Genomic DNA, 23,160 nt, shown 5'->3' with positions numbered 1-23,160 from the left:
TAATTTCAATAACACAAGCCTGCTTATCCTGCTAGTTGCAGGATAAGAACCTTTTACGATGACTTTTGTCTTGCTTCTGATAAGATCCATTGAAACTAAGATAATGAATTCAGTGAAACAAACAATCAACACTGGATGCGAACCTGTAACTACATTACATTGTCCGGTTGTATTGCAACTTCTTCGATTTCATTTTCATCCATATCTTCTATTCAGCATTTTTGGTATAAACTCAATTACATACAGCAATGTTTTAGAACTGAGAAAATGTCTAACATGAATCAGAAGATATATCAACAAATCAGACGCATCTATTCAATTTTACTTAATGCTTTATTTGTTTTAAATTAAAAACAACACTGAGCACAAAGTAAGTTTTAGGCACTTGTTTTATATCTTTTAAACTTAAATGTAAATCCCCAACATATATGTTCGGAAATGTTTTTGAGAACATGAAATTTCTGATACGTTTTGTAAATTTATCAATTTAGAATACATGTCATTATAATGTTCAATAAATTGTTGTAAACCAAAGAACCTGGGGATCGTCCTAAATTAATTATTTATTTGCGCAATCCCATCACAATACCAATAGGATGTTTTTGTCATTGTCATACTGCCTTTTCTGTCGGTACATACAACGTTTGGTTGAATCTTTTTTAGCAGTAATCGTGACCCAGATTTCCGATATATATCTGACTAAATAAAAGGAACCTTCACTATTTACCTCTCTACTTATGCATATTTCATAAACTTTATATTGTTCATTAACATATAAAACAAAAAAACATGGTATTTTAACCAAACACTTCTTGGCAGATAAATGCGGATGATCTGAAAAATGGAAACAAAAGTATCGACATAAGACTTCACAAACAAGCTTTATGTCATTACTTCAGCATGTGATTATATCGTAATACTGGTCAATAGATAGTGTTCATATGATTATACAGTCGTACCACCCGCTGTTTTTGTATTACGCATAAGAATCACAAAAGTGGCTCCAAATATTTTTGCTTTTTAACGAAAATGTATACACTTAATATGTCTAAAAAAACTAATGGTCAATGCAAAACACGATTTTATCTTGCCGTCATGTTCCCTTGCGTTAGATATTTGAACCTTATATTGCTGTAAAGAAGACCCTACAATGTAATATAATCTATAAAGTAAGTAAATTTTGGCAATAACATGCTCTTACGTGCACGTTAATGTCACATAACAAATTTTTTACGTTTTCATGAAGTTGTAAGACCACTGTGGGTTGAATTTCTTTGAAAATGATTGCTTTATTTTCAGTCGATCTAAGAAAAATCGCCGATCCTTTAAACAGTCATGCCATGCGACCTTCTTGAGGCCAATTCCATTGGTAAAGAGTTATGTGCCTTATATTGCTGTTAAGAAGAACCTCCAAACTAAAGCGAGGTAAAGGTTGTCTGTTTCGAAGATTGCTGTATTGTCATCATCGAGATTATAGCCCATATTTCAAAGATTTTAAAAGGTATTCACACGAAACTTGGAGAACTTGCTTATCATGACAGCGTACAGTTGTGAGACAAGGGTCATTATTCTGAAAGCTACATTTCTAGAGTTTTGCCCTTTTTAACTTAAAATTATCGCCAAAATTACCTATAAAGTAAAATTATTTTAAAACTGTGAAAGACATCAACATGAAACTGACATAAAACTCATTTGAATTGTTTAAATAAATAATAATAAACAATGCTTTGAACGTGAACTATGAGGACACTACAATTTGTGATATATACGCTTTTTCACACGTGTGACGATTTCGTATAGTCAAAAGTTGCAATTAAACATATACGAGTATATATGAATTTTATACTGATTAGTAACTTTGTAATGGTGTATTTACTGGAGTTATTTCCTGATTTAGTCACATGGCTTAAACACATTTAAGGAGTTTTCGACCTGTTTAAAAATAGATGACTTTTCGTACTTTCATAAATTTAGGGAGCTACTGCCATGCATCAATATTGATTCGCAAACGGTGTTATAGTTTATCCGTGTAGACCGCAATGTTTGTAAACCGTGTAGACCGCAATGTTTTTAAAGTGTGATGTGTAGATCAACAGCTGAGAAATGATAAATCTGTTGAGCGAATGTTTATCATTTACACACAGGCAATATTTTTATAGAGTAAGATAGGTTTAATCGTAAATGGATTTTAGCGTTATTCAAGGGAGTTTATCACTGAATTATGATTGGAAAAGTTGTGTTTATAGCTCTTTTTGGATTTGGTTTCAGATATTTCCTTAACTATAGGTAAGTGTGTGTGAAACAATACTTATATACTTACAAACAACTTCTGTTTAAATGCGTGATTTATAATATTTAACCTATTCGAACCCAAGATCGCTATAATATAAACGGCTCTCTATGCGTCATAGTTTGTGAACCCGTTTAATAATACGACGGTCACGTGACGGCTAAAAATAACTATATTGTCACACGTGATATAGAATACATGTAGTTGAAAATATAGTCAAATTATTGTATATTTGCATTATATATCTATCAAACATTTAAAAAGATTTTTTTTTGTGGCCATTAAAAGTATTTTCTCAAAGGCATTTTTGTTCCTTTTGATATATAAAGTATAAAAGTTACTTTATGATAATATTGTTTATATAAATCATTAGCGATTGTGTGCATGTTATAGTGTTTTGTGGCATATTATATGCTGAGTATCGCAAATAACTATTGAATTGAATTTATAAACTTCTGATTTTATATTAATTTTTATTCAGTAGCCACAAGCGATCAGGTAGCTATTTTACAAAAAAAATCTAATACAATGCATATCTGTTTCTGGAATACTAAAATCATGGGTTTTCTCATTAAGTATATCAATATTCTTTAATTAAAGATGAAACAATTAGAACCGTTGACTAGGGAGTCTTTTTCTATGGTGTATTACAGAGATTGGCTAGACTGGGAAAAGGATGTGATTCTTAATGTCAGACCAGGCAACTGTACAACAATCTTAGAAAGTAAGACTATTTGAAACATACCTACTGCGCACCGTATATAGACATACCTACTGCACACCGTATAAAATATAACCAACGAACAATCAGCTTTTGAACCACGTGATATTCTAATAGAAATCATCATTATTATCTTATTAATTTAGCCTCGTTTTTATTTCCAGCGTCCAAAATATCTATATTGAATGCATATCGTACTAAAGCTTCGTTTCCATTTCTAATAGTCCAAATATTCATAAATCCTTGACGTACTATTAAATGTTAGAAATGGTGGTGTAAAACAAAGAGGTCATTATACATTGTTGAGCATAATACTGATTCTATTGGACTGGCAGACATCTTTTAAATCTATATTATACTCGACTTGCAACTCGTCCAATATAGGTTTTTCGGCTATGTTATTCATCAGATAAACATTTGTTGTTGTTGTTGATATTGTTGTTGTTGTTGTTGTTGTTGTTGTTGTTGCTGCATCAGGTATAGAATACATGTTCATTGGCAGTAACGCAAGTTTTCATATTATCGGAAATTCCTCTATTTACTTTTAATTGGACACACGTCTTTTGGTTTTTATAGTGTAATTTTAATGGATATATTTTATTGATTACTTTTTATAATCATATTTTATCGGATATACGATTTCTTTTATTCCTAAGTTTATATATAAGTTTAGCGGACACACGTCTATTTGATGGTAAGTTATAATAAATCAGTCGTATTTATTGTGAAAATGTTTGCTCATTTTCTAAATGCTGTCATGATTCCAAAAGTCATTTTCTTAAGTCATCTATGATAAGTATATTTAGAAAATCATATTTTGCTCTGCACAAAAATAATAAAATTACTTACATTTCTTAAGAACGGTATCATGCATCGTGACTGAAGAAGTAAGTCGGTTTTGTTTATTTATTATATATTATGTATGCAAATTGTAATTCATTGTTTTTAACTAACTGTATTTGTAGATGGTGGGGCAGAAGATGTTACGCACATTGTTAACGGGGTTCTCTTGATGTCAACAGTAAGTCGAATATTGTTTCGCTCCTTTAGTAGTTAATTTTTTTGTGCTTATAGTATGTTAACAAAATAAATAAGAAAAATATCACTACTGTAAAGATTACTAGTTGTCTTTCATATTCATTGTCATGATATCGGATCATAAGAGCTATTATTGTCCATTTTCGTCAGCTTAAGAAATTATTTCTCAAAGATACACAGTCCTGTCTTATTTCATAATATTTAAAAAAGACTCATTCGAAAACTTGTTTCTGCTTATATAATAATTTGGGTTTTGTGCAAACGGTTTGTTCGATCCGCACCATAATTTCCTGACAATTGCAGAAATGTGTAAAGTCGTTTATTCTTTTGACATATTGTTTTTTATCAATGACGATTTCTTATATTTTGATTTGCATTGCACAAAGGGCTTGAGTTTTTCCGGATCAATTGGAAAGCTGCAAATGTTGGACTTACAAAATCACAACAAGTTAACTCCACTAAATATTATAAACGCGCCTAAAAGAGAAGATTTTCTGGCGGGACCTCACGGAATAAGTACATGGCGAGATCCAAATACAGGTTAGAATTTTTTTTAAAAAAGAGATAATTTTTCCAGTGACATTATTACATAATTTCTTATATTATCTTTTTTTCTCTTTTTTTTTTTAATCTCAAACTTGAAATTCATTCCTCAACGGAAACGAAAGTTTCATTCATCAGACTTATCATTTTATAAGGGATACAACACATGCAAAGAACAAAATATATGTAATAATTGATTTCTAGGTATATAAAGTAAGGACATTTATAATGTCTGAAAACTTTTTATTGTAGTTGAAACCATGTGTGGTATTGTTCTATATTCTTACTTAGATTTCAACATAAAAAAATAACAGTAGTATGTCCTAAACTATCTGATTGCCCTTCTAGTGAAAGGTTAATTTTAATTATAGGTAGACAATGTTAAATCTATTTTTGGACAATGTTAACTCTATTTTCCAAAAAGTGTCATTATTAAACTTATTTACATGGTTGATGCAATGTTTGTGTTTTTGTTTTTAGATCAGTTGTTTCTGTATGTGATTACTCATCCAATGGAGGGAGATCGGGTTGAAGTTTTTGAGGTTTTGAAATCGTTTGAACTTCAGTACATCAGATCAATTACAGATCCCCTTTTCAAATTGTAAGGCTTTTTTCAGATATTTCACTCCTACATGTTTGATTATCTGTATAAAAATGATGTACACAGGCAAAATAGATCTAATAACGTGAATGGGATTTAATTAAATGAATAGTTGTTCAATAGTGTGAATAAAATGGGTTGTTGTTTATTGACATGTAATAAGTGAGGCGTTGTTTATTGACATGCAATAAGGTAAGTAGTTGTTTATTGACATGCAATAAGGTAAGTAGTTGTTTATTGACATGCAATAAGTGAGTCGTTGTTCATTGACATGCAATAAGTGAGGCGTTGTTTAAGAAATAATATCGGTCTTAGCGGTGTTTATCGGCTATTTAAAACCGGTTTGGAATTTTGATGCGTATGAATTGACCACGAAGGCCGTAGACCTGAGTGGTTAATTTTTTCGCATAAAAACGACAAAACCGGTGTAAAATGCAGTAAGTGAGTAGTTGTTTATTGACATGCAATAAGTGAGTAGTTGTTTATTGACATTCAAAAAGTGAGTCGTTTTGTTCATTAATTTGCAATAAATAAGTTGTTGTTAATTAATGTTGATAACCTAAGCCGTTGTTTATTAATTTGCTATAAATCAGTCGATGTTTATTAATGTACAATACTGTGATGAGTATGTGCTCGATAATGTGGATGGAATTAGCCTTTGTTAATTAATGTGCAATAAATCAGTCATTCTTTAATAATAAATAGGAAATAGAATAAAAATTAGTTACTTTTCATGAATGAAAATGACATGAGTCATTTTGTTCATTAATCTGCAATAAATGGGCCATAGGTTATTAAAATACAGACAAAAGTTTTTTATCAGTTACAGAAAAGAAATAATGCACGGAGGGGCACGTAGGTTTTTCCTGACATTCCGTATCGGTGTGTCTTAAAACCCAACAAATGAATCATTGCAGTTTGCTCCTCCTTATATCATTCTAAACATAAGACGTTTTATTTCGTTGATTATTGTTGATTAATTGTAGAATTTAAGGTAGATCTGCACGGCAGAGGCACAGGAAATAGAGAGAAACGGAATCCCTAAAGAACGCCTAAAACGACAAAATTGAGAAAAATACAGGCTCAGCTCATTAAAAACCATTCCTTGTTTAATTTAGAAGTAGCATTATATGTTAGAAGTAGGCGTGTGTAAACATCAATTGTCATCTTGTTCATATTCCAAAACATATTTCAATGATGTTTTTCACGGTCAAGTATCAGGTATGATGTCTGCAATTCTTCGGCCACAAACATATGATGCAACCAGAACTGTTAGGGTACATCTTAATAAGTCAAGTGACTTTTTTGCATGTTAACTTAGTTTGAATAAGTTTATAATGTAATTGAGTATTTGATTGTTTGTCCTTTTTATTCTTATAGGATGAACGATTTGGTTGCTGTTGGAAAAGATAAGTTCTACATAACAAAAAGCATACATTTTCGTAAATACATAGTTTTAGAATGGATAAGTCTTCTTAAATTTGGTGGTATCTATTATTACGATGGTAATAAAGCGAGAGAAGTTATCCAGGGATACCATGTACCTAATGGAATCAATATCTCGCCAGATAAAAAGTAAGTTAAGCTTTGTTTTCTAAAGATAAATCATTTTAGTAATTTGTATTTTTGCGAAACATACATATATTCTGGTGTTTACATATATTAACAAATTACTTTCACGTTTATAAAGTTTAGTGGTTCGCATTTAATCGATAGGCTTGCAAGACATTGTACAGTGATATCGTTCATCCACTTTGATAAAACTTTCTAATTTTGCCCGTTTCATATGATATATTCACACTTGTAGAACGTATATACTAATGGAAACAAAACGGTGGTCAATTTAGTACCTAAATTTGCAGAAGTTTATTAACGACACATTATTTGACTTGAGATTTATTAGAACAAGGTTTTATGTGAGAAAGGTGTTAACGAATGTCAAAAGACATATGTTGCGGTTCAGATCGGAATATCCGTCTCGAGAGGACCCGCCCAATGGGCGGTAACAAGGCTTCCCTGCTTCTTTTTAATTTTTGTCATATTTGTTATCATGCTAAAGTGTTGTTATATCCGCTAACGTACAAATATTATTTTTAGAATGATATATGTCACAGAATGGGGAACACGTTCGTTAAAAGGCCTTAGAATAGACTCGTCAAACAATCTTGTAGAAGAATGGGTAAAGTACATTTGATATACAATGAAAAATATACAATGGTGAATTTATTTAATTATGATGTTCAGATGGTTGTTGTCCAGCTATAGCATCTTTATCAGCTGCAATAAATATATTTTGCACTTGTTTTATGTCATTTCCTACGCATCAAAAAACCCCAGACCAGTGGTGAATAGCCCTAGCCGATGAACATAGCCGATGCCAACATTATTCTTTAAATATGGGATGGTTTACATTGAAACTATAATATACAATCAGTTTGATCATAATTCAAAATACCTGATTAAATACTTTTTTTTCTTGAAATTGCGTATATTGGTTATTTCTATGATTGTTTAACATTTGTCAAATGATACGTCTTCTTTTAACATGTCTTTTTCTAGAGCGTGAATACTGGTACTGGAATAGACAATATTGAGGTTGACCCTGACTCGGGAGACCTTTGGATAGGTGCAATTCCTATCACTTGGAAAGTTCTCATGGGCCGATTACGTCCAAGTCAGGTATAGTGTCAGTTAGTTTGTGATTTTTGTTCATTATTTAATCGTATCAAAATATGCTTATTTTTCGTAGTATGTCAATCAAACTCAGTTTTGAAATCTTAAAAAAATATATATCTAAATACTATTGGTATTGAGATATAAACACTAGCGTGATCAAGAAGAGTTACTATGATCAATTTCAAAGTGTTTCTTGGCCTTCCGTCTTTATTTCTGTCAGTTTGTACACAATCGTGCGCGATCAAGTTGTTCCAATTTTAGTGGATTTTATACTGAGCAAAACTATTCAAATTGTTGATACGACTGTAGTTTGCAAGGTCCGTAGCCCAAAGATCAAGATCAAAAGCCAAAATTGTAGACTGCGTTACAATACCGGTCCATATAAAGCCTTTCATTGTGGGTTTGAAGTAATGTTCAAATGTTCCCCATTCCAAGTATTGTATGAATTCGATTGTCAAGTATGATTTCTGGGAATGTGGGACATAAGTCACTTTTTCTGGGTCACATTTTTATTTTTTCTCCTTGCCAGCGTAATTTTCATGGCTATAAATAATACTCATATTACAATCAATTCTATATCTATACAGGTAATCCGGGTCAAAATGCGAGAGAACAAGGTCTCCGAGATGGAAACAATTTACCAAGATGACGGTAGAAACATAGCTGGATCATCTGTAGCAACATTTGCTGCCGGGAAAATTGTCGTTGGCTCTGTCAATGACCAAGCTATTGTTTGTGATGTGAATTACTTAACACCAAACAACTAGAACTTTTAGGGAAGATACAAGAATTTAATGACATTTGCTTTTAGCATCAAGTATAAGACTGATAATGTGAAGCTGAAAATGTCTGAAGGATGGTGTCAAGTGTGTTGATCTCAGTTCTAACTCGCCTGGTATAATTCAGAGCCAATTACTTAAATATCAGTAAATTGTATGTGAAGTGAATGTTTTGTATATTGAATTGAATGTGTATCCGGACTATACTGGTACAGAATCGATAAATAAAAGATATTTAAAACGATATTCATTTAGTTAATAATATAAATGAAGAAACGAAAACCTGATATGATACTTTGCTGATAATAATACCAGACCATCCCAAAATGCACAATTTTTCTTTCCCACATTTGAAACCAGCACAAAAGAACAAACTCTTACTTTTAACCAACATTTATTTAAGTGGTATGATAATAAAAACATGTAAAAAGTTATTTGACAAAGGTTGTAGTAAAACATCTACAAGTATTCAAATGTTAATATATGTCCCGGGAAGCTTGTCACTTTCCGAATCACCATTGTCTGACAAATAGTCCATATCACATATTGCGGCCTTCTTGGACACGGTTCCAATCACTAGCTTCCCATTGACATACGTTGCTGATGATGTTCCTGATAACATATTGCCATCCTCGGAGTAAACTTCTTCAATCTCGGAGATAGCATTGTCAGTCATCTTTATTCGCAACGCCTAATCAGAGAAAAAAAAGCTTTCTTAAAATATCCAAACTAGGTTTTGGACCAACTATTGCTATGAAGCAATATTTCAATAATCAAAAATACTTTAAAGGTCTTTTTTAAAACTAGAGTCAACCATCCATCATTTTAGAACACAATTTTGAAATATGTACTCAGTGAATAGCGAACAGTGCTGAAAATGATAAGTGAAGTCCCAAAGGCAATAAATATCGTATACAAGCAAGTGTTTATTTTAATATCTACGTACAAATTTATACAATTTTATCAATGTCTGTTTATGTTTATGCATGTAAAATTTTATATGTGTATCGTTTTCAAAATACAGAAAACCTGAGTTTCAAACCTAAACTTAAATAGGTTGCAAATCGCATACCTGACCGGGAAGTTTCTCTCCAAATATGTTTATAAGACTAATGGTTTTCCACATAACGGGATGGGATCCGATCCAAAGATCGCCGGTGTCTTGTTGTACTTCGATATTATCAATACCAGTTCCAAGATACGTACTCTGAAATGTCAACAATAGAATTTAACGTGTATTTTGAAATAAATGGTCTGAAAGTTACTTATTTTAAACTGTTTAAGCAAAATAAACTCGGTAGTAATTATGTGTACTGCAATTCGATTTATATGCATTTCCACATTATACAAAGCATCTGTGTTTATTACTTTGAAATAATCATAGATAATGATTCTTTACCTAATCTTGTCTGTTTTTTTATTGCAAATTGTAATCAATCATTTCAATACCCTTGTTCGTTTGCACATCAGTCTTGGGGGATTTATGCGGATTTTAGCACATTTTTATAAAATATTGGGGATGGTGAATTAACCAAACAGATACTAAGTATTTTTTTGCAAGTGAATCAGCGGTAAGAGACAAATGATTATTAGACTCAAATTTAAATCAGGAAATATCACCTTGCCCGAGGATTGAACCAGCTACCTCTGCATTTTTTTATCCAAGGTTCTCACTGTTGAGTTAAGCTGACGGACATTTCAAAATGCTATGTAGATACGTTTGGAAATGGGTCAATGCAAGATGGAGTCTGTTTCGCTTTTATTTAAATAGAGCACAAAAATATTTATCTAAATCGAGTCTGAAAATCCTATCCATTTATTTTTGCTTTCCCTAATCCTGTTATATATACATTATGGTGTACAAAAAGTCTCACTTAGGTGATAGCATTTATGTATATACGAAGCAAACTTTACAATTATATACTTACCCATAATTCAACAAGATTGTTACTAGTTTCCCTTCTATATGCTCTTAAAGTCTTTGCTCCCCATTCTGCTAGATACAACACCCTTTACAAATAAAGAAATATACAAACATATACTAACAGATTATGTGTACCATTTTATCATTTCATTGTCAGTAAGCCTCTCCTGACCAAACAATATCATGCATTAAAATAAATTTAAAAAATTTAAAACTTTGTATATTAGTAATATTAGCTTTTTGTTGTCCGTTATATACATTTACAAGTACATGTATTAATAACCCTGCAAAAAGCTCAATCATTAAAAACAGTTTTTAACTTATTTCAAAGTTGAGGCGGTGCTATAGTTTATATACGTGGAATGTTCTAGTATAATATCAATACTGCACATTTTCGGGTTGTATTATGCCAAACCAGAAATACTTTTTTGACGTGTAAGGTGACCAACTGGGTTTTCCATTTATCAATACATGTCTTATAGTAAGGATTCTGATTAACACATGAAAATTGGTAACTAATATTATGCCATACTTTCCGTCCGGGGAAACATTGATTCCATTTGGTTGACGGAGGTTTGATGCCACAACCCGAGCTCTGTGACCATCAAAGTAAAACACTTTTCCACTTTTCCAATGGGAGAGCCATTCAAGGTTTATTTTATATGATTCGTCATGGATGGAACAATAAGCAAATTGTGAAGTGTAGAACTTATCCTTCCCGACAACGACTAGGTCGTTTACACTGCAAATAGAATATACGAATTACATATAGTTTGGGACTACCTAAAAATATCACATAAATATAACTCATTGTGTTCTTACTATTGTTCTGACTCTCAGGTGAAACCATTTCCTTATTGGCGTAGTATGAAAAGTTTCTTGGTAAGTAAATTTACGAAAGTTAAAACAAATTAAGGGTCACATATAAGAACTATAGAGATCCAGTATTTTGAAGAAAATACTAAATTTATATTTAAATGGATGACGACATTATTCATTTGCAAACAACCTAACAATTTCTTTAACATCACAAAACAATCAGTATACCTACAATGTGTGTTGCCTTGTGAATTCAAAACTGAATTAACGTTTGTTACAACAAAAACTGTTTACATGTTACTGGAATTAGCATTTACGTGTTTCTTTTTAAATAACAATCCATATACATATTATCCATTTTAAATTTCACAGATGGGAACTGAAAACTATTTTATACAATATAACCTTTTTGGTAGCAAAGCTATTGTGTGGTTATATTACGAACGTGTTGTCCAACTACAATGTACCTGAGACTGTGGATCATGGATACATTTTCTTTAGAGTAAAACATACGTAAATCGACCAAGTGTGGGTAACTACTGCTTGGTGTTGCGCTGCTTGCTTCCTTGTTGTCATATGTATCTAAATGTTGTGGGGACAGCCTTCATTGACCCTCTCTTTGGTTGTTATCAATTTCTCTTGTTCAAAGACTAATAAAAACTTAATAATATTAATGTCATGCTGTGATGCCATAGCTATGAAATATAACGATGACTTACAATCTAAAACTCGAGTCTGTAAACGTTTTAAGGTATCTTAAATTCAAATCATCTTCAATCTCAAATGCTTCAATACTTTCTTCTGTGGCATGTGATATTACATACAGATATCGCTTCCCTGAAATACACGAAATTATACTTTATATTCTTTGTTAGAATAACAAACACATAGAATAACAGATTTAAATGAACGCAACCTTACTCTTGCAAGCTAAAAATACTTATTCTTCATTCAATCTGGACAAAACCATTCAACATTTCAAGGAAGATTTTAAAATAGGTACAGACCGAATGGTAAACTGAGCAGACAATTTAACACGGCATAGATGTGTTGGATGATGTTGTCCTGAACTTATCACATTCAGTCTCCGCAAGTGGGATGAAAATTAATTTGACGAATTTTATTCTACATAAATGCAGTCAGTTCAGCCATTAGTGTTCCTGACACTATAGTATATATATCATTAGTATCCACACTAAATCTGTACCTGCCCAATTGTCGTGAAAGATATTGCACTTGACATAGTTTCTTTTAAAGAATAATCAATCCTCCTGTAATTTTACATTTGGTCATATTTTTATTGTATGTCCGTTGCTCTTCTTTTATACAGCTTACGGGACGTCGGTAGTTCTACTCAGGGGCTCGCTCGTGTCTGAAATAATGGACGCAAGGGTACCTGAGGTCTTCTATCACCAGTAAAGCTTGGACGTCGCCATATGACCTATACTGTGTCGGTGTGACGTGAAACCCAAACAACCAAACAAATCTTCTTTATAATAAAGGTAGAACTTATATCAGTTTTCAATCATAAAATAACCAATTACCAGTATTGGGATCTCGCCATGTGGACAATCCATGGGGTTTGGACATAAAATCATTCCTGGCAGGAGCATTTGTAATATTGAGAGTAAACGCCTCTAGACTTTTGTTTAAATCAACTGCTTTTATCAATCCTTCTGAAGCCTCTAAACCCTGAAAATTGAAACGTAAGGCAATTGAAAATTTGAGTTATTCTTCCTCTGTCGGAAAATGTAACGAGTTGGAACAAGAAGAAAAATAAAGCAAGTTCTCTCTCTTTTCAGAAATTATAAAACTAATTTACACGTAAAAGGTCATGTATTTCAAATTGCAAAATATTTTTTTTCTTTTTAGCTTGACTATTCGATAAGAATAAGCAGAGCTATTGTAGTCACCCGAGCGTCGGCGTCGGCGTAACCACTTATGTTAAAGTTTTTGTAATACCTCAAATATTTTCAAAGTCCATTGACATATGGCTTTGAAACTTTTCACACTTGTTCACTATCATGACCCCAACCTGTAAACACGACGAGGTAACTGTATTAAGTATTTTGACAGAATTATGCCCCTTTTTCGATTTTATTTTACGTTAAAGCTTTTGTAATACCTCACATATTTTCAAAGTCCATTGACATATGGCTTTGAAACTTTGCACACTTGTTCACCATCATGACCCCAACCTGTAGACAGGAGAAGGTAACTGTATCAAGCATTTTAACAGAATTATGCTCCTGTTTCGACTAAGAATTTTCGTTAAAGTTTTTTAATACTTCAAATACTTCAAATATTTTCAAAGTCCATTGACATAATATGTTTATATTATTACTTTGAAACTGTGCACACTTTTTCACTATCATGACCCCAACCTGTAGACAGGAGGAGGTAACTCTATGAAGCATTACAATTTACATTAGAATTTACATTTAAGTTTGCATACCACCTCAGATATTTTTATATTCTATTAACATCTGGCTTTGAAACAAGTTGAAATTATTTACTTCTCCTTGAGAACACAATACGGCTCTCTTCAAGGCCTATATCTGTAACATGGATTTAAAGACAAATTTTGCCCTTTTGTTAACTTAGAAAATTTTACATTACCAAGGCTTTTTTTTACTATCAAGCACTAAGAATAGTCGAGCGTTGCTGTCCTACCGACAACTCTTGTTAAATGATATGACTTGTGTTGTAGCCTCATATAACAATAGTCAAACATATTCTAGATTATCTTAGAGGGTTTATTTGAAAATATTTGCCGAAAAAAAAATGTTTGGTAATTGAAATCGAGGATGTTTTCTGTAAATCAGGGTTCGTAGTCAATATACATCTTAAGAAATTTTATCCTTACATGATATTTTCCTTAAATAAAGATAAAATATTTCTTATCCGTAAGTAGTATTTAAAAAGCTACTTAGATTAATTTTACAAAATCTACCAACTCAACAAGGTCACTTTCGCATGGGATCAATATATAAAAACAAGTGGGTGGAGGTGATTAAAATACAAATTCGGCCTTGAGACGCCTCGTGTCTACTAGACATGAAAGTAAGATAATGGACGCTGTTATTTACTGATGTCTTAGCCAGACACCGTTGTCATGTTAAACAAAATACCGACATCGTCAGGTCAATCGAAACTTAGACTTGTCAACTATAGGATTTAAGTAAACCTATTTTATGTAATATTGCTTGTTTTGATAATAATCTATTTTAATTTAATCTATTTTAATTGTTTAGTTTATAACACTATTTAAATAAGGTCACAGTAACCTTGACTTGAATTACATTCTTATGGTTTTTAATTAAATTCTTAATTTTACAATGGTGGGCAGAATAGCTTACAAATCAAATGAATTTAACTGAAAAGGCAAGGTTAGGGTGAGCGTTGGCTTAGTGCTTTAACTGGTTGCTCCTCAACACAGGGATAGTGTGTTCGAGGAGTATTTCGTTTTATTTTGTGTTGTTTTTTTTTGTTTTTTTTTGTTGCTTTTTTTGTTGTTTTTGTTTTTTGTTATTGTTTTTTATTTTTAGTTTTTTTAGGTTTTTATTTGCTGTTGTTGCTTGCTTTCTTTTCTTTTCTTCACACCTCACAAGCTTCAAGTGTAAAAACCTCACATTTGTACACATATTTTTTAAAAAAAGTAAAGTAAACTGAAATGATCTTAAAATCAAAGTCAAGGGTTTAACATCTAATTTGGAAAGATACTGAAATAATCAAACTTTGAATGGACTATTCCCAATTCAAAACAGGACAAACTAATTACAAATACAGAAATTAAGCAGGTTAAGTGGGTTATGAACACATCTACGGGGGTTTAAAAATTCAAAATTTTGCCAGTTTATTTTAAATGTTGGATTCTGCTTAAGCCGGTGCTAGGGGGCATGGACGGTAGCTTGCAACTACCACTACCGTCTATGAACGGCTTAATCAAACCGAGCCTGCAACATATTCAATTTTGACGTGTTGGGCTTTCTTTTGGGATTCTGTTGTTTTTTTCATCTCTATTTTAGTACAAGTAAATATCTTACCGTTGAAAACACAACGACACCATTACCAATATGAGTCAAATCCTCCGAGCCTCCCTCTGTAAAACAATTATACCTCTATTAGTATCATTCCAGACAGATATATTAATCTCATTCACAGTATTAATTGCAATCGACACGGGTATACCAACTTGCTATTGGAATATAAAATCATCTTATTTGATGCATTCATTTGGTATTTCTTGCCTAAATGTTGGAATAAAAATCATTTTATCTTGGTTCTTTTGCTTTTCTTCCATAAAAGAATACTATTAGTTATAAAGATTTTTGACAGGTTACTAGTATATGGCTCTTTATTAACTATTATATATATAATCGGAACCACTTTATAAAAACGTCAAGATTTTCCAATAGAAAACAACGTTACAAAAGTGCTGAATCATAACTCGTACTATATATGCGGTGAGCAAAAGCATCCGATCGCTATAACAGTTTCTATTATTCTTCATAATTAATTTTGCCTTGCAAATCTATGCTTTGAATATTGCATGTTCCGGTCACGGTCAAAATAATCTATAAGAGTTACCTTTGTGCAATATGTTTTTTTAAAGTTTTCAGATATTGCAGTTAAAACAATGTGCGTTGTTAAAATTTTTAAACGTTAAACTTTGTTCATCTAATTACCTATTCTTTTTGGTGACAAAAAATTTTTTGAGACATATCATTATGTCTTTGTAAGTGCAGCAACAATCGAGAGATGAATAGATAAAAAGCTTATTCTAGTTGAAAAAAAGATTGAATTTGTGTCACATTTCATTTAACTTAGAATAAATCTAGAAAGTAAATTCTTACCATGGAGAACAATTCGGCATTTCCCAGGAGCAACAGAGAAAATAATTTCACGGTCAAAATCCAACCAGTCCCTGAAATTAATTTTAACATATTTCTAAGATTCTTGAACTCTTCTTGAGTATTACACAGTAGTTCATTTTTGTTTAAAACGCATACTATATGTGACTTTGGAGAATTCGTGTGAATAATAACGATTTATAAAAATTATGATATCGTCACCTTATTGCAATAATTGGTTAACTCCTTTTAAAACTAGAAGGTATTAACCTTTACTGCACTTATGAGACGGCGTATGTTTACGGTTTTCACGATATTTCTTTTCTATTTTACAAGACATTTCTCATCGCGAATCTATACAAAAATGTATTTTTAAGTATTTTTTAACAAAAAATATCAACGTTAAAGCACTTTTAAACGGGTATAATAATAATAATAATAATAATAATAATAATATTTTCTACAATTAACAACCTATAGTCCAAAATCTGTTTAAGGATAAAACCGAGGAAAACTAGCTTAGCTGCGGAACCAAACATTGCTTAAGTTTGATTTATACATTAAAATGATTGTGAAATAAATTTATAGTTTCGTTCGTTGTTTTGTTTTCTTATTCCATAACCTTCACCTATTTTAAACTTTCACCTCTATTACAAAATATTGCTGACGAGAGGCGGTGTGTCTTTGTCAGCATATTTTAGCTACGTAGCGGTAAAGCATTGAGTAAATAGATTATACTTTTTTAAAATCATTTATACCGCATCATAACTATATTGTTAGGGATAGCATGGTTCGTAATATAGTATATTATGACTATATTAGCCTGTGTCTTTATTAGGTGAACTTTTATCTTGTCTATGTCTGTTTCTATGTTAAATATTTCTTGCAGTTGGGCCGTGTGAGAATATGCACGTAAGCTGATGATCAGTAAAACAAGATGTTCTCAAGTACATTTTTGAAATAAACTTGATTTTTCTATGAAAATAAACTGTCCAAATGCAATGTTTATAGAATATAAAATATACTGTGTTGCAAAAGAAAATGTGTACATGGAAACAGGGAAATTCGAAATACTCTCATTTAAGCCAAATAATGGAATGTTTGGTATCAAACTTTGCAGAAATGTATTGATTGCTCGATTATTTGCATTTAATTTGAAATTTGATCAATATCAGTGTAAACGGCTGAGGAATTAAAGATAAATTTACAAACTTGTGCCTTTGGATATTTAATTTTTTGACTGGAACATCGTTTAAATCCAAGTCCATATGACGTATACTCGGGTCTCGAACACTTTCTTTGATCATTAAATGAGATTATCTCAATATAGACTGGTTAATGGTCACGTAACGAGACAACAAACATAAAAAATGCATAATTCTGTAACTTTTACTTTTATCAAATACACTATTTACACTAAACTAAAATGCTGATAAACTTCAAATTTCAATACAAAATGAACTACATTATGGTCAACACATGCCAAATTTGAGACTATTTATCTCTTAGATGTACGCGGAATTTCCAAATAACACCGTATATTATCCAAACACATACATGGACAGTAGCACCCAATGTGTTAGTGTGTACGTTTTGTGTGGGGTGCCATGCGTGCTTTGGGTGTCTGTATGTTATTGTTTGAGTTGTGTCCTGTGTGTCAGTGCGTGTCATTTCTTATGTTTGAGTAATGCTATGTGCCATATGTGTCAGAGTGTGAATGGTGTCAAGTGTGTTATTAGTATGTCTGTGTTTGAATAGTGTACAGTGTGTGTCAATAGCTCCCTATGTGTGACAGTGTGTGCGTTCTATGCTCTGTGTGTTATTGTAGTCGTTTACTGTGTGCCTGAAGCGTCCGGTGTGTCGCGTAGTGTAGAGTGTGAGTAGTGTCCTGTTGGTACGGTGTGTCGCGTAGTGTAGAGTGTGAGTAGTGTCCTGTTGGTAGGTGTTAGACTACTGTGTGTCAGTGTGTGAGTAGTGTCATGTTTGTCAGTGTGTGAGTTGTTTCCTTTTTTGTTAGTGTGGGAGTAGTGCCCTGTCTGTCAGTGTGTGAGTAGTGTCCTGTGCGTCAGTCGTTTTCTTGTTTGTCAGTATGTGAATAGTGTCCTGTCTATCAGTTTGTGAGATGTGTTCTGTCTGTCAGTTTGTGAGATGTGTTCTGTCTGTCAGTTTGTGAGAAGTGTCCTGTCTGTCAGTGTGTGAGTAGTGTCCTGTCTGTCAATTTGTGAGAAGTGTCCTGTCCGTCAGTCTGTGAGTAGTGGTCAGTCTGTCAGTGGGTGTGAAGTGGCCTGTCTGTCAGTGTGTTAGAAATGTCCTGTCTGTTCCTGTCTGTCATTGTGCGAGTCGTTTCCTGTGTGTCAGTATGTTAGTATTGTCCTGGCTGTTAGTGTGTGAGAAGTGTCCTGTCTGTTCCTGTCTGTCATTGTGCGAGTCGTTTCCTGTGTGTCAGTATGTTAGTATTTTCCTGACTGCCAGTGTGTGAGAAGTGTCCTGACTGTCAGTGTGCGAGTAGTGTTCTATCTGTTCCTGTCTGTCATTGTGCGAGTAATGTCCTGACTGTTCCTGTCTGTCAGTGTGCGAGTAGTGTCCTGTCTGTCAGTGTGTGAGTCGTTTCCTGTGTGTCAGTATGTGAGTTTTGTCCTGTCTGTCAGTTTGTGAGTAGTGTCCTGTCTGTCAGTGCGTGAGTAGTGTCCTGCCTGTCAGTGCGTGAATGGTGCTCCGTTAGTACCGTTCATTGTGAAAGCTATGAAGTGTGTGAATTACGTTTTATATTGAAATCGCCATTACAAGAGTCATTTTATAAATGTTGTTGTTAGTATTTTAGTGGAGTAGCGGGGGATCGAACTCGCAACCCCTAGACTTGTAGTCAGACAGTGTTACCACTGCACCACAGCGCCCGCTCTGATTTATAACTATTTTGTAGTCCCTATATACATTATCACATTAGTAAACAAGAAATTGAGTAATACAATTGAATTTTCACACCTAAATAGTTAATGTAGCTTTTAGGTCTATAGTGTTTTACAATGGCTGACATTCGTGTCCTTGCTCGAGGGGCTATGATAAAGGACTAGACACAAACGAGTACTGAAAGTAAATAAATAGGACTGTTAATAGGCAATAAAAACATATTAGAAAAGTCATGTTCTTTTTTATAGAACCGCAGTTCTGATATTGCTGTAACCAACTCTGTTAATGGAAGATAATCGCTGCCAAAATTACATCCTGCGTTCTTACATTGTAAATTGCAGCCTCTATATGTCTGCAAGTAAATTCGTTCATTAAACCTTTAAAATGGTTACTACATGCTGCATTCTTACATTGGAAAGTGTAGTGTTGTTTTTTTTAATTTCATGGAAAAGTGTGCTTTCTTCTAACTCACTATATCACTTTTATTTACAAGATGATTTCTTCTCACTCCTAATGAATAAATAGTACTTTATGGTTAGTCTCTCTTTTCATAGCTAATAACATAAATTCTTTGCTCATTTTGAAACAATTAATTGAATGTGGTCATTATGATGTGGTCATTATTATATGATAAGATGTTGTTATTAAATACCTATTTATTATGTTGTTCTTGTATCTACCATTTCAAAACATGTGTTAATCAATTATTTTAGAAATGTACTGCACAGCCGTAAATGGTTACCTCGAAATAACATTTTCTATATCGCAAATCGGCCCTTTCCATCACTCTTCGGATAAGGACTAATAGCCTAACCGAGGATGTTCCGATTGTCATCACGGATATCCACGAAACCATAATATAAAGTTGTTTGAAAATATTTTTTTTTGCGTTACTGCTACTGCTGTGCTTCTGCTATTGCCAATTTCACGTTTTATAATTTGCCAATTGCTACTGCTGTGCTACTGTGTTCACGTTTTATAATTTTGCTTCTGCTACTGCTGTGCTACTGCTAACTCCACGTTTACTACTGCTGCTACTGCCACTGCCTACTTCCCATACATATGTAGCAAAAATAAATTTTGCTACTACTACTGCTGTGCCACTGCTACTGTCAACTTCACGTTTTATAATTTTGCTACTGCTACTGCTGTGCTTCCGCTATTACTAACTTCATATATTTTTATTATGCTACTGCTACTGCTGCGCCACTTCCAATTTCACGTTTTATAATTTTGCTACTGCGACTGCTGTGCCACTGCTATTGCGACTGCTGTGCCAAGGGTACTGCCAATTTCACGTTTTACTGCTGTGGTACTGGTACTTCTGTGCTACTGCTACTGCTGAGTTACTGCTACTGCTCTGCTACTGCCAATTTTACGTTTTATAATTTAACCACAGATATATAAACAATATATCTTATATTTAGCTCCATGATTTTACTACTGATACTGCTGTACTACTGCTACTGCAGATTTCACGTTTTATAATTTTTCTACTGCTACTGCTGTGCTACTGCTAACTTCACATTTTCTACTGCTGCTACTGCCACTGCTTACTTCCCATACATTTTTGCTACTGCTCTGCTACTGCTACTGCCATCTTCACGTTGAAGTCCATTTAGCGGGGTGAAGATTGAGGGTTTTCATGCAATTGTTGGGATAAAAAACAAAAAACATAATTAATTAAAGCTACATTTAATAAATTTCATAAAAAACTAAATAGCGACATTTCATTAATAAATTGTGTTTTATATCGACTCCAGGTCTTATTTTGGTGTCCAGACAACCAAAATGAGTTTTATTAACATACAAATGGGTAACATCATTGTGGCGAAATGGGAAGTACAATTTCTGTTTGAATGAGAAACTCCGCCTTCAGATCATCCGTACATCAATATTAAATCAACAAACATGACTATAAGTAGCAGTCCTAATTTAACGGTATATTTCCGCATGGTAACGGATGTTTTCATACAAATTTAATCTTTTTACGAGATGATTACTTTCACTGAACCCCAGACTAAGTGCACCGTGAAGCTAAAACGGTTAAAATGTGTTTGCACAAGAAAATATCATATTTGCTGTGTTCAACTGTGACGTAGCGCATACACGAGCTTATTACAGTCTTCATTTGCATGTTAAAATTCGTATACGAACTTTAGTGTTACCGTGGGGTTTTCCGTTTAAAATCCTAATTTATGAACAATGTTTGATGAGATTTACAACCATACTGTTAAACAGGTTAATGAAACTGTAGAATGTTTGGTTTTTAGGCCGACGGCAAAATATTTTTTACATATTTATTTAATGTAGCTTTTGTATATCTGACTATAATAATAATGATAACAATAATAATAATAATAATGATGATGATGATGATGATGATGATGATAATAATAATAATATCTTTATTTAAAGAAGGTTACACATTAAGAACATACAATAGCAATCATACTGTCTATTCATTATTTTCGGTAGACAGAAAGTGAAAGTAGACGTTACTTTTTTTTAAATACATTACGTGACCTTGTGTTAACACATGACATTTTGTGTATACATGTATAAATAATACTGGATATCAATAAAGATGTTTTCCGAAATTAAATGTTTCTAAAAACTCGCATCAGCCATATGCCGTCCTCAACAAAGGGGGTTGTAACGGTGCCTGGACTCTATATTGGGGTTATTTGTGACCAAAACTAGGTCCAGACCAAAAAAAAAAAAAAAAACAGGTGACAATCCTTTTTTTTTTTTTTTTTTTTTGGTCTGGCCCTAGTTTTGGTCACAAATAACTCCAATATAGAGTCCAGGCACCGTTACAACCCCCTTTGGTCCTCAATATTACAGGTGAACATGCGTCTTCGCGCGCAAAGTCAAATAATATAAGGTCAAATTCAAACCCACCATTCAGGTAATTGTTTAATATTTAGTGGACTGGTAGTGACGTAATAAAATAAATATTAATGAGGCCCAATAAAGTTTGACATAAATATGTTAGTATTCATCCGTAGCTGTTCTACAGAAATTAGAAACATTCTCCGGTCGCTATCGCTCCCGTCGAAGTTTTTAATTTCTGTAGAACAGCACGGATGAACACTAACATATACTTAATTGCTGCATGGACTTTTGTATCCCGCCGCTGACCCTGTATAATCTTACTCCAAATGGCTGAGCGGTTTTATGTTGTTGTTTTTTTAAAATATATATTGTTGTTGTTGTTTTCTTTTTCTTTGCCCTAAGGTCATCGATAAGATCTTCAGTAAGATAACTGGAACTTGTAATTTTATCAGTAATATCAAAAATGTAAGGTTTTCTTATCAAATATCACATCACTATCTGATGTTTTGATATTTATTTTCTAGAAATCGGACTTTTTGTTTATTATAATTATGAAATCATGGTCTTTGAAAGACAATTTTCAATTCGTTGTTTATGTTGTAAGATTTGTTTTATTTATCTATTTCTTTTTATCATCGTATAATCCATAGTTCGTTTTTTGCCACCTCATGGACCAAAGATCTAACTACTCCAAAGGCCATGGCAATGTTGTCCCGAAGGCTCCTCTTGTCACAACTATTTAATTCTGTCATCCCCATGATCCCATGTACACGTACGTTAATATTTCAGAAATACTTTCATACTTGGTACAACATGTCATGAATCTCGTCATATAGATAATTGAACATGTTCAATACTATAAACATTCGCGAATTTGACTTTAATCGTAGATGCCTTTTGGGTTTAAACATATTTTTTAAGCTCGATTGCGAAACAAGTTCTTGCACTTTACAGTTCGCTTCCTGGAACCAACCAGTACTGGTGTCATATGAAGAGACATGGTCGTGACCCTATTAGGGCTTGAAGCCATCCACGTACATGTTGAGAAGCAGACACCTTAACCACTAGGCCACCACTCTTCGATTAATCCCATACAATGTTTTTATTGCCACAATACACAATAAAGTATGTACACTAGCTTGGACTGACTTTATTTGTGTCAATCAGAGAC

The 23,160-nt window shown here is 32.9% G+C and overlaps 2 protein-coding genes across 2 annotated transcripts; one reads left to right on the top strand and one right to left on the bottom strand.

Annotated features, from left to right (window-relative positions):
* The first annotated feature begins 2,090 nt into the window (after positions 1-2,090).
* Positions 2,091-8,894, top strand: LOC132737447 (serum paraoxonase/arylesterase 2-like). The gene is made up of 9 exons (XM_060724738.1): positions 2,091-2,286; positions 2,944-3,014; positions 3,977-4,032; positions 4,436-4,589; positions 5,073-5,193; positions 6,574-6,768; positions 7,291-7,372; positions 7,753-7,872; positions 8,457-8,894. The coding sequence occupies exons 1-9, from the start codon at positions 2,222-2,224 to the stop codon at positions 8,634-8,636; spliced, it is 1,044 nt and encodes a 347-aa protein (XP_060580721.1). The 5' UTR covers positions 2,091-2,221; the 3' UTR covers positions 8,637-8,894.
* Positions 8,895-9,029: 135 nt separating this feature from the next.
* LOC132737446 (serum paraoxonase/arylesterase 1-like) lies at positions 9,030-16,877 on the bottom strand. The gene is made up of 9 exons (XM_060724737.1): positions 16,719-16,877; positions 16,248-16,318; positions 15,438-15,493; positions 12,936-13,083; positions 12,111-12,228; positions 11,105-11,314; positions 10,577-10,658; positions 9,721-9,855; positions 9,030-9,339 (listed from the first exon to the last, which is right to left on the bottom strand). Exons 1-9 carry the CDS (start codon positions 16,781-16,783, stop codon positions 9,118-9,120), a joined length of 1,107 nt encoding a protein of 368 aa, XP_060580720.1. The 5' UTR covers positions 16,784-16,877; the 3' UTR covers positions 9,030-9,117.
* Positions 16,878-23,160: the final 6,283 nt, after the last annotated feature.

The sequence above is a fragment of the Ruditapes philippinarum genome, unplaced genomic scaffold (genome assembly GCF_026571515.1).
Source record: "Ruditapes philippinarum isolate M1 unplaced genomic scaffold, ASM2657151v2 ctg1684_1_1_1_1, whole genome shotgun sequence".
Taxonomy (NCBI): Eukaryota; Metazoa; Mollusca; class Bivalvia; order Venerida; family Veneridae; genus Ruditapes; species Ruditapes philippinarum.
The sequence above is the reverse complement of the archived record's forward strand: the minus strand, read 5'-3'. Positions and strand labels throughout refer to the sequence as shown.

Coding starts and splice junctions, on each gene's coding strand:
- LOC132737447 (XM_060724738.1), top strand. CDS start 2,222: ATGATTGGAAAAGTTGTGTTTATAGCTCTTTTTGGATTTGGTTTCAGA. Junction 4,590..5,072: donor ATGGCGAGATCCAAATACAG/GTTAGAATTTTT, acceptor TTTTGTTTTTAG/ATCAGTTGTTTCTGTATGTG. Junction 5,194..6,573: donor ACAGATCCCCTTTTCAAATT/GTAAGGCTTTTT, acceptor TTATTCTTATAG/GATGAACGATTTGGTTGCTG.
- LOC132737446 (XM_060724737.1), bottom strand. CDS start 16,783: ATGTTTGGTTCCGCAGCTAAGCTAGTTTTCCTCGGTTTTATCCTTAAA. Junction 11,315..12,110: donor ACAGACTCGAGTTTTAGATT/GTAAGTCATCGT, acceptor TTCTATTTGCAG/TGTAAACGACCTAGTCGTTG. Junction 9,856..10,576: donor ACAATCTTGTTGAATTATGG/GTAAGTATATAA, acceptor TTGACATTTCAG/AGTACGTATCTTGGAACTGG.